The sequence below is a fragment of the Drosophila tropicalis genome, unplaced genomic scaffold, assembly GCF_018151085.1.
Source record: "Drosophila tropicalis isolate 14030-0801.00 unplaced genomic scaffold, ASM1815108v1 contig_845, whole genome shotgun sequence".
NCBI classification, from domain to species: Eukaryota; Metazoa; Arthropoda; class Insecta; order Diptera; family Drosophilidae; genus Drosophila; species Drosophila tropicalis.
The window spans coordinates 11,319,342-11,331,412 of NW_027173338.1; the positions used below are offsets into that span (position 1 = coordinate 11,319,342).

Genomic DNA, 12,071 nt, shown 5'->3' on the forward strand with positions numbered 1-12,071 from the left:
CGAATTAATCAATTTTATAAGGCGAATTTATCAATTTTTTAAGGCGAATTAATCAATTTATTTATTTTTATTTCGAAACCAAATTTAACGTAATTTTGTATAAAATAATAATTAATATCTTTGAGCTATTGTTATAAACATTTTTTATTAAACTAAAGATTGTGATAACTTATAAATTTTAACTATTACCATTCTGTTGCGCATACCAATTAAATATCTAATTATGCTGGCTACTTTCATTCATTGTTATCATTTCAAAGATACAGTTCTAACTAACTAAATACAACGTGTAAATGATACAAACTATATTCATAAATGGATTGTGTTTATTGTGCGATATTAATGTGCTATTTATTGTTTAGATATAACTGAAGGAAGTCTCTAATACAAATTGGCACCCCCTGCATCTCCCGCGTCATTTTATTGTCTCCTGGCCAGGATTTTGCTATACATAGATACAGATACATTGTGCTTGTGCGCATCGTCGCCGTGGTGACCTTCTCATCTTTTCTTTCATTGCCATTGTCGAGAGTCAGCAAAAACAATAATCAATGGAGGATTTGACACCGTTGGCCAACCTTCAACAGGTATCAAATATAACAAAATATTTTCAGTTAATATTATTTATGATTTACAATTTCTTACAGTTTTAGTTCATTCAGTGATTTTATTTTTTATCCCACGACCACCGCTGCCACGTCATTCCACAATAAAAATTTCAAAAATTATAATTTTTTGTAAGTTTAAAAGATCTAATGACACAATATAACATTAGATACTAACCTTGGGTATGGTCTACTTTAGTTATCGCGTCTGGCAAAGCTTAACAAAAATCATAATAATGCTTATATGATAAAACTGATAAACTGAGAAGAATCTTTCAACTCAAACATTTACTTTTTGTTTTGCAAAATTGCTTTAGAAGCAAAAACATTCATTTTATCAATGGATGAGTAATATGTATGTAGTGGAATAAAATTTTCCATTCAAACTGTTGATCCAGTGCACATACATATGTACATGCGGAATCAAGAATGGAATCAAAAATTAAGAGGTCTAGTCAGTATTAATACATTAAAAGATCTATTGTAATATTTTATACGAGTTCTAAATTGTATAAATGTATTTGATAGAGATTGTTCTTCTTATGGAAATGAAAAGGTAGAAACTTTTTAATTTATTGTTTTTATATTTATTAAGCTAATTACTTTGTTTTGCTAGAATTGTAATAATTTAATTTTTATGATTTTACCTTTTTATAGTTTATACCTCTCAGAGAAAAAGTTATTCAGTTCTGGCATACACTTCCAATATCCAAAATTCTTAGAATATTAATTCAAACCATTCGAAATGTGACAAATTTGCATTTGCTCTACCTGCTGAAAAAATAGTAACAAATCAATTGTAGGCGGATACAATTTGATATGCTGAATATTTGGTTTCTGCCCATGGCAAATAATCGCTTATATATATTTGTAAAGCACGTTTTTAGCTTCGGCTTTAATTAAATATTGCTTCAGTATAGGGAAGGAGGTCTTATCACTTTGACGACTTGTTTTCAATGTGTGCTTGGACTTGGAGCTTATATTAAGTGAGTCAGTGAAATATTTTTTGCCGATTTTTCATATCATTTTTACGATTAATACGTTGTGTGTAATATGAAGCCAGTGAAGAACTGCAAATCAAGTCCAAGGCTAGCTATCAGTCGCCTCGTCTGCGATGGCACAAGAGTAGAAAATTTCCACTCCTCTATCCCTCTCCTTCTCCTCATCTCAGTTCGGTTTGCCTGCATCTCTGTCTAACTTTCGGAAAAGGCCTCGTTATCACTAGTTCTCAGTGTCTGTATCCGCGCGCGTTCATGGAATTTGAAACAGGGAGAAACGGAGTCAGTGGAAAATTTATATATTTTCTTTTTTTTTTTCGTTTTTGTTTCGACGAGTCTAAAAGCAGGCTTGGCAATGCAAACGGCTTTAGTGTGACTTGAGCTCACAAACCGAGTGCATGTGCTACACATCCTTTCTGTTGTTTATTTTGTTTTGCTCGAAATATACTCTAAAAAAAAAAAAATAATAAATAAATAGAAACATTGCAGTCATTCACATTTAACCCGACAAACCGACAATTCATATTCAGATCGCGGAAAACGCAACACGTAAACCGAAAAAGATGTCAGAACGACAACCATTACTTCAGCAAAGTGACGCCTCCGATTACGAGGGAAGTGGACGCAGCAATGCATTGCGTCCGGTGAGCAGTTCCCCGCCAGATAGCACACTTGTCAATGTGCAAAGTGAGGATAGCATAGCAGGTGAGTCAATCAATAAAATTTACCTCCCATTAAGCAGGTGATAATCCACACCGCTTTCTGTGTTAACCCTGTGTGTGGCCTGCTCAAAGCGCTGCACAACATGGTCAGGGGTCGGGTACATTCGGTGCCTGAATGTCTAGAAGAAAATATACATGTTTTATTGAGACATTCGTTTTTGTTTTTTAACAGCTTTAACCTGTTGATTCATTGCGTTGAGATGATGTAACACATTTTCCTAATTCTTTAATACAAAAAGCCTACTCACCTTTCAACCTTCAGAAAAAGTTGTTGATCTAGTAAAACTTAAAAAAACAAGTTTCCAATTCTGCCCCAAAATCCGATATATGGCCAATTGGTGATTAATAAACAATTTGTTTATATCACTAAACAATAATAACAGTAAATACGAGACAAAGAATTATTATTATGAAAGTATCGACATTATTTTGCTTTGTGAGTCATTAGTATCTGTATTTTCAAGTGCAACTTAGCAGTTTCGAATATTTTTCTGGATCTTTGTTAAGAACCTTATTTTTAGTACTTCGAATTTTAACATATTCGGCATAGTCTTGATAGAAGGGCGAGGCTATTAGCAATAAATTGGAAGTTAGAATTCTATTATCCAGTTAATAATGACCATCTTTCCATTACCGTCTTCTTCACAGTTCATTCTGGAGTGGCTGATGAGGAGAGCCATGACAGCAGTCAAGGCGGTGATGCTGGCAAATCGACGTACAATCCCTCAAATCACCGCGAATTGGAACACCCCACATCGAACTTTGACACGTTGGTGCACCTGCTAAAAGGCAACATTGGCACCGGAATTCTAGCTATGCCACATGCCTTTAAGAACGCTGGTCTTTATGTGGGCCTTGTGGGTACTTTGATTATGGGCGCCATTTGTACACATTGCATGCACATGTTGGTCAAGAGCTCCCACGAGCTCTGCCGACGATTGCAATTGCCAGCCTTGGACTTTTCGGGCGTGGCCTTTTGCAGCTTCGACACGGGACCATTGGGCTTGAGACGTTACTCACATTTGGCTAGACGCATAGTGACCATATTTTTGTTTATAACGCAAATTGGTTTCTGTTGCGTATACTTTCTGTTTGTGGCCCTCAACATTAAGGATGTAATGGATCACTATTATGTGATGAATAAATACATATATTTGCTAATAATGCTAGTGCCCATGGTGCTCTTAAATCTGGTGCGAAATCTCAAGTACCTGACACCTGTCTCATTGATTGCCTCAGTGCTAACTGTTGCCGGTTTGGCTATAACATTCTCATATTTGCTACACGATCTACCTGATACGAGTTCGGTAAAGCCAGTGGCTACCTGGGCCACTTTGCCTCTATATTTCGGGACAGCTGTCTATGCATTTGAGGGTATCGGTGTTGTGTTGCCCTTGGAGAACAATATGCGTACACCACAAGATTTTGGAGGCAATACTGGCGTGCTTAATACAGGCATGGTAATTGTGGCCTGTCTATATACAGCAGTTGGTTTCTTTGGTTATCTCAAGTACGGGGATATTGTTAAAGGCAGCATCACCTTGAATCTGCCCCAGGATGATATGTAAGTAACTTAATTAAAATGCAAGCCACTTTAAATAATAATTTATGCGTTTCTTTGCAGTCTCTCTCAACTGGTAAAGATCACCATGGCGGTGGCCATATTCTTCTCCTATACCCTGCAGTTCTATGTGCCCGTTAATATAGTGGAACCCTTTGTCCGTGATCAATTTGAGACTCGTCAAGCCAAAGAACTAGCAGCCACCATTTTGCGAATTGTTTTAGTAACATTTACCTGTAAGTATTAAATTCTTTATACTTTATTTAGTTTGCTAATGCTGTCTCGATGTTTTCACAGTTGTATTGGCCGCCTGCATTCCCAATTTGGCGGATATCATCTCTTTAGTGGGAGCCGTCAGCAGTTCCGCCTTGGCTCTTATAGCACCACCCATAATTGAGATGATCACCTTCTATAATGTTGGCTATGGTCGCTATAATGCATTGTTATGGAAAGATTTTGCCATTCTGGTATTCGGCGTTTGTGGCTTTGTATTTGGCACTTGGGCGAGTTTGTCGGAGATTTTTAATCCTAGTACAATCTAAACTAAACTTAATTTTGAAAACGTGTGCGAATTTACGACGAAGGCTTTACGTAGTTTTACTGCAACAACTCTACGATTACGATTAATTTCCAATTTTGGTGCCTACCAATACTTGCGTTGTGTTCTAATTATTAGCATATAATATTTTAAAAATCCGTTTTTATTAGTAGCTTCAATTCAGACAATAACTAGCAATTTAAGACGAGTGAGTGTTTTTTTTTTTTTAATTTTTCTTTTGTTTTATTTTGTTGATTTAGATTGTTATGTGTTTTAAGCTCAAGGATCGCACAATTCCAAAAGTGATTTTGCATAGTATTCTTATAAACATTATTGTTTAGATTCGATGTGATTATAAACTTGATTGATAATGATGTTTTTAATAAGTGTTTGATTAACAAGTTCTCAGTGTCGGAAATCAAATATAGATATTTAGTAGCAATCAGTTATTACTGTTCGTATAAAATCCCAAAAAAATGTACATATATACACACACACAAACCAAAATACTTATATATATCTATTTAAAATGTATTTATATAATTTAATGGTCAGTCGATATTTGACCTCTCGCAACAATGTTCTTGAGAATCTTTAAACAATAACAAAAGACAATAATATATATTACATAATGTTTATAGAAATTGAACTGCAAGTGTACCAGGATTTATAAAACGCAAGGTGGGACGGGGATTAGCCTGGTTTGCCAATAATACTAAAGACTGGAGTTCAGGCTTGAATCTCAATTGTTGTCCTTGCGTTGGACTCTGAATCAATAGAGCTGGAGCCTGATCAGCAGGCTGTAGTTCTTCGGCATCGGGGTCGGGTGTAAAATCCTGAGGATCTGCTGAACTAGGCAATTGTTCAACTGCATCAGCTGGTGGTGGACCATATGTTAAATCAGGTTGTCCGTATGTCTGATCTGGCTCATTGTTAATGCCCTCTTCGAATGGAATTTCTGGTTTCAGTTCATCTGCCGATGGATAGGGAGCAGCTGCAGCTGCCTGTTCTTGTCTCTGACTCCGTAGACGTCCTGGATTCGGCTGAGCCGCTGCCGAACCAAGTACCAATAGCACAACCAGGCTGACAAATATATTTTTCAATTGTTTGTACATGTTTTCGTATTTTGTATTACTGAACAAACCGACTCGACGATGATTGATAACTTTGCTGCCGAAACTTGAATATTTATATGCTTCGCTTAAGATGGCTACGTGATTTGCCTCGACAATATTCAAGATTGATACATGTCATGCCTTTGCCTAATGGCCGGGTCACTTCAAACACCAAAACCCTTGGTCACGTTGCAGGTCACCAAATTTGGGAAGTCAATCGAATCGATTAATATCAATGTCAATGCCATCAAAACAGTTTTGTGTACTTGGCACTTACAATTTTAAAAGTATTTATTCAGAGTTCTTAAGCTTAAATTTTTGTTTACAAACCAAATCGGAGTTTTTCTGGGTCGAAGCATTAAGGTCTAAAATTGAGGATCATAAATATTAGCGTCCTTTGAAATATTTAAATGCAATATTTCAAATAGAACGCCTCAAAAATCGGTCAGGTAGTCGCTCACTAAAATTTATGTGTTTATTTGGTGCGCTTATAATTCTCAAGTCGTTATTCATCACAGTGCACATATATAAGGGGCTTGGACATTCGCTTGCTTGTGTTGTTTGGAAGGAGAGCAAGTTAGCACTCCCCCTAGACAAGGATGGAACACATAAACGAACGGCTAGGCACAAGACGAGCCGTTCACCAGTTTTTTTTAGCATTCCAATTTGCACCTTTTATTTACAATTCGGTCAAATATTACAGGTCATGTTGGTAAAATGTTTGGTAAAAAGATTCTTAAGGTTATATGAGAATAACGTAGAGTAAAATTGAAAATATATATTCAACATATTTGTCAACTTTACTCTACATTAAGCCACACTCAAATGAATATCTCTAGTTATGCGATAACCAGACTCCTTTAGTTGGAAGCATATCTAAAACACGTCCGGGTATATAGGAAAAGTAAGCTCGATGCAAATTGTCATTATTATTGGTACGCAAATAGTGTAGGGCATGCCAACACAAACGTGAACGATCTAAAATTATATTATTTAATCGATTTTTAAATCTTTGGCCATACTTCAGAGACTAATTGTAAGAGAGAACGGAATGTTACAAGTTTTATATGCAATGACTACAAATCCTTCTTACGTTTTTAAATATTTGCCCATCATGTGCTTCTGTATAACTAACGTAATTATTACCTGAATTTCGACCTGATAGCGATGGCGGTAATAATGTGTTATCCATGTGAGTTAGTTTCATGAAATTTTGTTGCTGAACATTGAATTCTTTGATGGTTTCGGCTCTATAGCGTTTGCCATAACGTCTTCTTATCCACTCACGGAGCTCGGGTACCTGATGACTTTGCGGTAGAGAAGCTAAGACGAATGTGGAATTTTGGCGCAATTTCTTGAGAGCATCGTATAGCATCTGTTCCATGAGGTGTTCGTCATTGGGATCAAAATTAGTGGCCACTGGCTCTGGTTTTGGCTGTGGACTTTTTAATAAACCTTTCTGGAAAATATTGTGCACACACTGAGACACTGCATCCTGAATGGTTTTACGCTGAAGCTCCTCCCAATGGGGTGAAAGAGTCGACTTTTTGTCTAGAGCTTTAACCAAAGCTTCTCTTATTATCTGACCAGGATTTTTTTTGATTCTACATAGACCATTGAAGAGATCATAATAGTTAAATACATGTGGCGCATGCTCCTTAGGTGCCCTGAAATATTGAATATTTGACAACGATGTATTCGAGGTTTCTTGAAATATTTTCTTCTTTTTCTTCAGGCAGCTTGTTGGACATTCGCTCGAGGATTTAATTTTGAAATCGTTTGCGCAATCTAATTCAGCAAGTACTCTCACGTTTAGTTCATTGTGACCACTGCTGTCGTCTATGGAACTGCCTTTCACAGTCAATCCTGCCCTGCAATTACCTTCTTCAGTGGAATCGAATTGTAGCACTTGCCTCTCTACAGGTGAAACTCTGCCCACACCAATTACATAATCCCGACTAGGTGGTTGAAGGGAAGCAAATTTTTGTAAATAGCGTTGCACATCGTTTTCGAGATACCTTAAAATCCGCTCCCTAGAAAGCTGCAAATAATAGATCGAAATGTCAATACTTTGACTAAAATTAATTTATCTTACCAATTTGCGCTCTTCCTCCAAGTCGATCATGGCCAGGCAACGATCGCGCTGTTTCACTAAAAACTCCAGGCGGTCCTTGTTGATCTCTGGGATCTGTGGCTCCGAAACAGGAGTTCTAACCTCATCAATCTTGTCAAAAAGGACTTTCAGTTCATGGCCTATAAGTGACTTGATCATACGCTTAATGGGCTGTAGTTTATAAGTGGCAAACCAACAAGAATCCTCAATCTCTTCATCCTGTGGAAAATCTTTGCCAATCTGAGCAACAAAGCTCGGCGGAGTGCAAATGAATTTCGCTGACGAAGCATGCTTCTTGGGTCTTGGTTGCTTTTTAAAGTAGGGCAGCACATTTGGATTGTCCTTGGGCCCGGGATTTCTTCTCAAAGGACGAGGTTTTTCAATGGGTTTCTTTACGTTCTTGGGTAAAATACGATCGAGTTCTTTAAATGTGGTCGGCATATCCAAATAGGCAAGAGCCGAAAGCAATATTTGTTCGTTGACAGTGTACTTTGGCTCTTGTCCTGTAAATGCAGACGATAATGATTTGTAGTGTTCCAAGACAAGAAAGTACAGAAAGGATAAATGATTGCCACGACTCAATTGTAATATACGCCACAACGTTTGACGATTGATCATAGGAGAAACACCAATTCGTGCCACACAGTCATAGATACGATGCGCTGTGCCCTCTTCCAAATCGAATAGAAGAGCTGACTTTAGTTCCTTGGCTGCTTTGATTTGATTCGGGGAAAGTCCTCTATGCCAGCCGGCGATTGGCAATTGTGGTTGGCCCATTGGAAAATTTCATTTAAAAGAGTAAATATTTTAAACATCAAATTTTGTAGACTACTACACCACAATGATATGAAAAATAATGAGAATGCCTTTTAAGAAGTTATTTGCTTTATTCATTCATTCATTCATGTGGTCATAATCCATGTATTTAGCTCGAGGCACAAACGGGCTCCCATGTCCAAGCGCTCCAATTGACGCATCCGTTAGCGGCGGTCATGTATCCGCCAAAATCGCATGAAACGGATTCGACGGTGGTGTCACCATTACATTGCCAATAGTGAGTGGGATCAAAGTTGTTCCTGTAGTTGACAATACCACGAACTCCTGCACAGGAAGCGGGCTTTCCATCTCCATTTGGGTTGCAGTCGGCCAAGATGGCGGCGACGAATGCCAATAAGAGGACAGCAATAAGAGCTGGATGATGTCAGATTCAAATTTTGAAGTCCTTGAAAACTTAATATTTTATTGTTCAATTTTATAACTCACCGGCTTTCATATTGATCAGAGGAGAGAACTGAAGTGAAACTGAATGTTGGTTAGAAAGTCGAAATGCGAATCTTTATATACTCGTACTTTTGGCCTGGCTTCTTTAACTGATACGAAGCTAACATATATTAATACAACACCGTCGTATTCTTATCTATCGATGTACTTTTTTGGTACTCGTGAATTTGATAACTTCTATTTTAAACATAACATGAAACCGTTTAAAAATAATCAAGATTGTTTCCTATCTATATCTTGACATAAAAATCGTGCCAGGTAATTAGAAGATTTGCAAAACGCATTTCTCACCTTTCAAAAAGGGATACGGAAATTGTATTCTAAATTCGTTTATAAAGTGGTTCGAATTTTGTGAGTTTCTAGATCCTAGATTCGAGGGCGTTTCCGATATAATGCCCGAGTGATAGATGTGTGAATGTAATGAAACAATACTAACTTTTCCAACCGATTTTAACCGATTTAACTGTTCTCTTTGTAAGTTAGCAGGTACAATCATTTATGGGAATGAGCTCGGAATTGAAAGTCCAAGATGTGGCACGTTCTGAGGGTCCTTCATTATAGTAAATTCATCACATTCAAGACAGTTTGAAACTTAATGCAATTTATTGCATTATATACACACATTTGAGTTATAGGTTAGATTTGTATTATTTGGTCGTGTGGGAGGAATACGAGCTACTACTTTCGGATTAACTCCTTCCAAATAATCTTGTATATCCTTGATCGCACTTCCGAACATTATACATAAATGTCTTCTACACTTCCATATGAATTTTATAATTGGCTAAATACTAGCAACTTTCTCTGAGAAACTATCGGGTCCTGTCACTGGTTGGGTTTTCGAAATGTCAGTTTTTTCAATATCCACATCAGTTTCCCCAATTCCATGCTGGGTGCTGGACTTATAGTCGGGAGTCTGGGACTTCAATGGTTTCATTCGTCTGCCCACTTTTGATGTATCATCTGTTTAGAGAATGAATAACTTAACTGCTTGAGCTGGGTTATCTGGGGAGAGGTTGCTTCTAGTCAAATTTTTAGGGGGTGAGTTTGGAGCTAATGTCGTGTGGATTGGGGTATATTTTGAGGCAGCTGCATTCACAGCTGCAGTTTCCGCAACGGCCAAACCTCGGCCTAAAGACTTGCATATAAGTTTCAGATGTTCCATTTCAATTAAAGCATTGTAAGCTGCAAATCTCTGAGGTCTTTCCATCTCTTATTTGTTTACTTTCGTTTTCCGCAACCCTTTACGACCTTGTTGAAACCCAAAACAACCGCAGCATCTGCAACGCTCATCACCACGGCCATCGTTGAAAGATCCTGGAGTGGAGGGTACCGCTTCGGGTTCCCCCTCTAGTTCCGGCTCAGTGTCATCTGGGCAGAACATATTCTGCACCTAATAGCACAACGATTGACCTGGATCTGGAGTGGAAGTAGAAGCAGTAACAGCATTGCCAGAATCCTCACTGGAAAAGGCTTGTATGCGAATGGGCAAACAACACATAGAAGGAAGAGCATTCGTCGGCGGATTTGGACAAGAGCATTCTTTGCCAAGTTGGGGCGGTGCTATATTAACAGATCGCGAAAGACCTTGGCGTGGACACACTCCTTAGTCATCCACTCCTTAGGACTTAGTCATCTCCTCCATGGATTAGGGTAGAATAAAGAAATACAATTTTTTTGATTGGACTATAAAAGCCTACTTTTAGCTGAAGTTATTAGGCTCTGACTTGGACTATCTATTAATAGAGAGTTTTTTCATTATTTGCCTCCTGTGGGGTGCTGATTAAAAAAAGCAATAAATAATAACCACAGAATTTCAAGTACCATAATTTTATGAAAGCAGACCGATGTTGTAGCCAGGAACCAATTAAGAAAAATAAGGGTCTTAGTTAGAGCTATAAGCCTATCATTTAGTTGTAATTCACAACCAGTTATAGCTTTTAAAATACCTCAGTTCCATAGTTGTTGGCTAAGTCTGCTAATGATTCAAACGGTCAAGATAAAAATTTAAAGTAAACAAAGATAGCGTGAACAAGTAGTAGTTCTGATTAAAGCCGCATGAATAATGCCGAAGTTTCGGCTCCTTGTTCACTTCGACTGTTGGCCGCAAACTCTTTCGGATGACATTGTAGTAGTTCGTTTTCTTTATTTCGTGCCAAAGATCGAGAACTTAATAAATCATTTTGTTAACTTATCTGCGCACTAGACGAGGCTTCTCGGTATTAGTTGAGTGGAGTACTTTAAAATGGCGATTAGAATTAAGATTGTAGGACCCTCCTAGACGTAGAGGCAAGTCGTGGATCCAATGTTTTGATTCATTTCATTTTTCGGCGCAAGGGTGTCGAAGAAGGGTGTCATCTCAGAAGAATTACATTGCTTGGGCAGTTCGACTACAGAATGTAGGCAATATTGCTATCCTTAAAAAATTTATATGATGTGATGTTCGGGTCCAGCGAAGAAAATTCACTTTTCAATTTAAGATATCCAAACCTTTCTTAGTTTAAATATTTTGTTGAAAGATCCAATCCATAGATAAATGTTTCTTTTTTCTTGAGGCTTTGTCTAACAGATATTTCTAATTTATTAGCTGTCATACTGTGCGTATACGTTATGAAGCGCTAAAGCAGAATAATTGCATAGGACCGGATCTAATCATAAATTTAATAAGTGTGAGTTAGACCTACCTTAATATTATTATTATATATGTATATGTCATTAGTTGTACTACAAATGTATTAGCCATTGATCATTATTTTATTTAGCATTTTATAAAAATTTAATTTAAAATAAATGCTGCGATACAATTAATTGGGAAGCTGACACTAAAAAGATGGTTTGCTGATAAGCGTTATCTTAATTAGGCATTTAATTTATTAACTTCTTATGGGTTTTTTTCTTTTTATGAATGAATCTAATCAAATGAACTGCGCAGATGCCTGTAAATAACTTGTTTACTCGAACAGGAATTTATGAACCAACCGATACTGGCCGATTAATCCCAACAGTTCTTAACTTACTATACGCGGTATTAACCTGCTCCATCTATCTATCTATACACCCACGACATATTCATGTACTTATTTTAGAGTTTCGGTTGCATGTCGTCATGTTGATAAAAGGCTACCGAAAATATGTTTC

At 37.3% G+C, this 12,071-nt stretch overlaps 3 protein-coding genes and 1 non-coding gene across 7 annotated transcripts; 2 read left to right on the forward strand and 2 right to left on the reverse strand.

Moving 5' to 3' along the window:
- The first annotated feature begins 41 nt into the window (after window positions 1-41).
- On the forward strand, window positions 42-4,933 carry LOC137580390 (proton-coupled amino acid transporter 1). Of its 4 annotated transcripts, XM_068294410.1 has the most exons (7): window positions 111-289; window positions 363-587; window positions 648-737; window positions 2,134-2,308; window positions 2,974-3,889; window positions 3,950-4,122; window positions 4,184-4,933. In XM_068294410.1, the coding sequence occupies exons 4-7, from the start codon at window positions 2,167-2,169 to the stop codon at window positions 4,426-4,428; spliced, it is 1,476 nt and encodes a 491-aa protein (XP_068150511.1). In that variant the 5' UTR covers window positions 111-289; window positions 363-587; window positions 648-737; window positions 2,134-2,166; the 3' UTR covers window positions 4,429-4,933. The 4 variants fall into 4 exon arrangements, with proteins under 4 accessions (XP_068150510.1, XP_068150509.1, XP_068150511.1 ...); XM_068294409.1 differs by lacking the exons at window positions 111-289; window positions 648-737 and adding an exon at window positions 42-89; XM_068294408.1 differs by lacking the exon at window positions 648-737 and having other exon boundaries at window positions 110-289.
- A 126-nt stretch (window positions 4,934-5,059) lies between these two features.
- LOC137580861 (uncharacterized) lies at window positions 5,060-5,566 on the reverse strand. Its single transcript, XM_068294997.1, has one exon. The coding sequence runs from the start codon at window positions 5,537-5,539 to the stop codon at window positions 5,060-5,062; it is 480 nt and encodes a 159-aa protein (XP_068151098.1). The 5' UTR covers window positions 5,540-5,566.
- Window positions 5,567-6,093: 527 nt separating this feature from the next.
- LOC137581603 (U6atac minor spliceosomal RNA) lies at window positions 6,094-6,191 on the forward strand. The gene has a single exon (XR_011033211.1). It is a non-coding gene; the product is annotated as a U6atac minor spliceosomal RNA (small nuclear RNA).
- A 183-nt stretch (window positions 6,192-6,374) lies between these two features.
- On the reverse strand, window positions 6,375-8,503 carry LOC137580862 (uncharacterized). The gene is made up of 3 exons (XM_068294998.1): window positions 7,635-8,503; window positions 6,633-7,580; window positions 6,375-6,569 (listed from the first exon to the last, which is right to left on the reverse strand). Exons 1-3 carry the CDS (start codon window positions 8,427-8,429, stop codon window positions 6,375-6,377), a joined length of 1,938 nt encoding a protein of 645 aa, XP_068151099.1. The 5' UTR covers window positions 8,430-8,503.
- Between the last annotated feature and the right edge of the window lie 3,568 nt (window positions 8,504-12,071).

Bases quoted from the DNA above. Each gene is read 5' to 3' on its own strand.
- LOC137580390 (XM_068294409.1), top strand. From the start codon at position 552: ATGGAGGATTTGACACCGTTGGCCAACCTTCAACAG. The intron at 588-2,133 runs GTATCAAATATA...ATTCATATTCAG, and splicing joins CGTTGGCCAACCTTCAACAG to ATCGCGGAAAACGCAACACG. The intron at 2,309-2,973 runs GTGAGTCAATCA...TCTTCTTCACAG, and splicing joins AAGTGAGGATAGCATAGCAG to TTCATTCTGGAGTGGCTGAT.
- LOC137580861 (XM_068294997.1), bottom strand. From the start codon at position 5,539: ATGTACAAACAATTGAAAAATATATTTGTCAGCCTGGTTGTGCTATTG.
- LOC137580862 (XM_068294998.1), bottom strand. From the start codon at position 8,429: ATGGGCCAACCACAATTGCCAATCGCCGGCTGGCATAGAGGACTTTCC. The intron at 7,581-7,634 runs GTAAGATAAATT...TATTATTTGCAG, and splicing joins TGGAGGAAGAGCGCAAATTG to CTTTCTAGGGAGCGGATTTT. The intron at 6,570-6,632 runs GTAAGAAGGATT...TCTTACAATTAG, and splicing joins ATGGGCAAATATTTAAAAAC to TCTCTGAAGTATGGCCAAAG.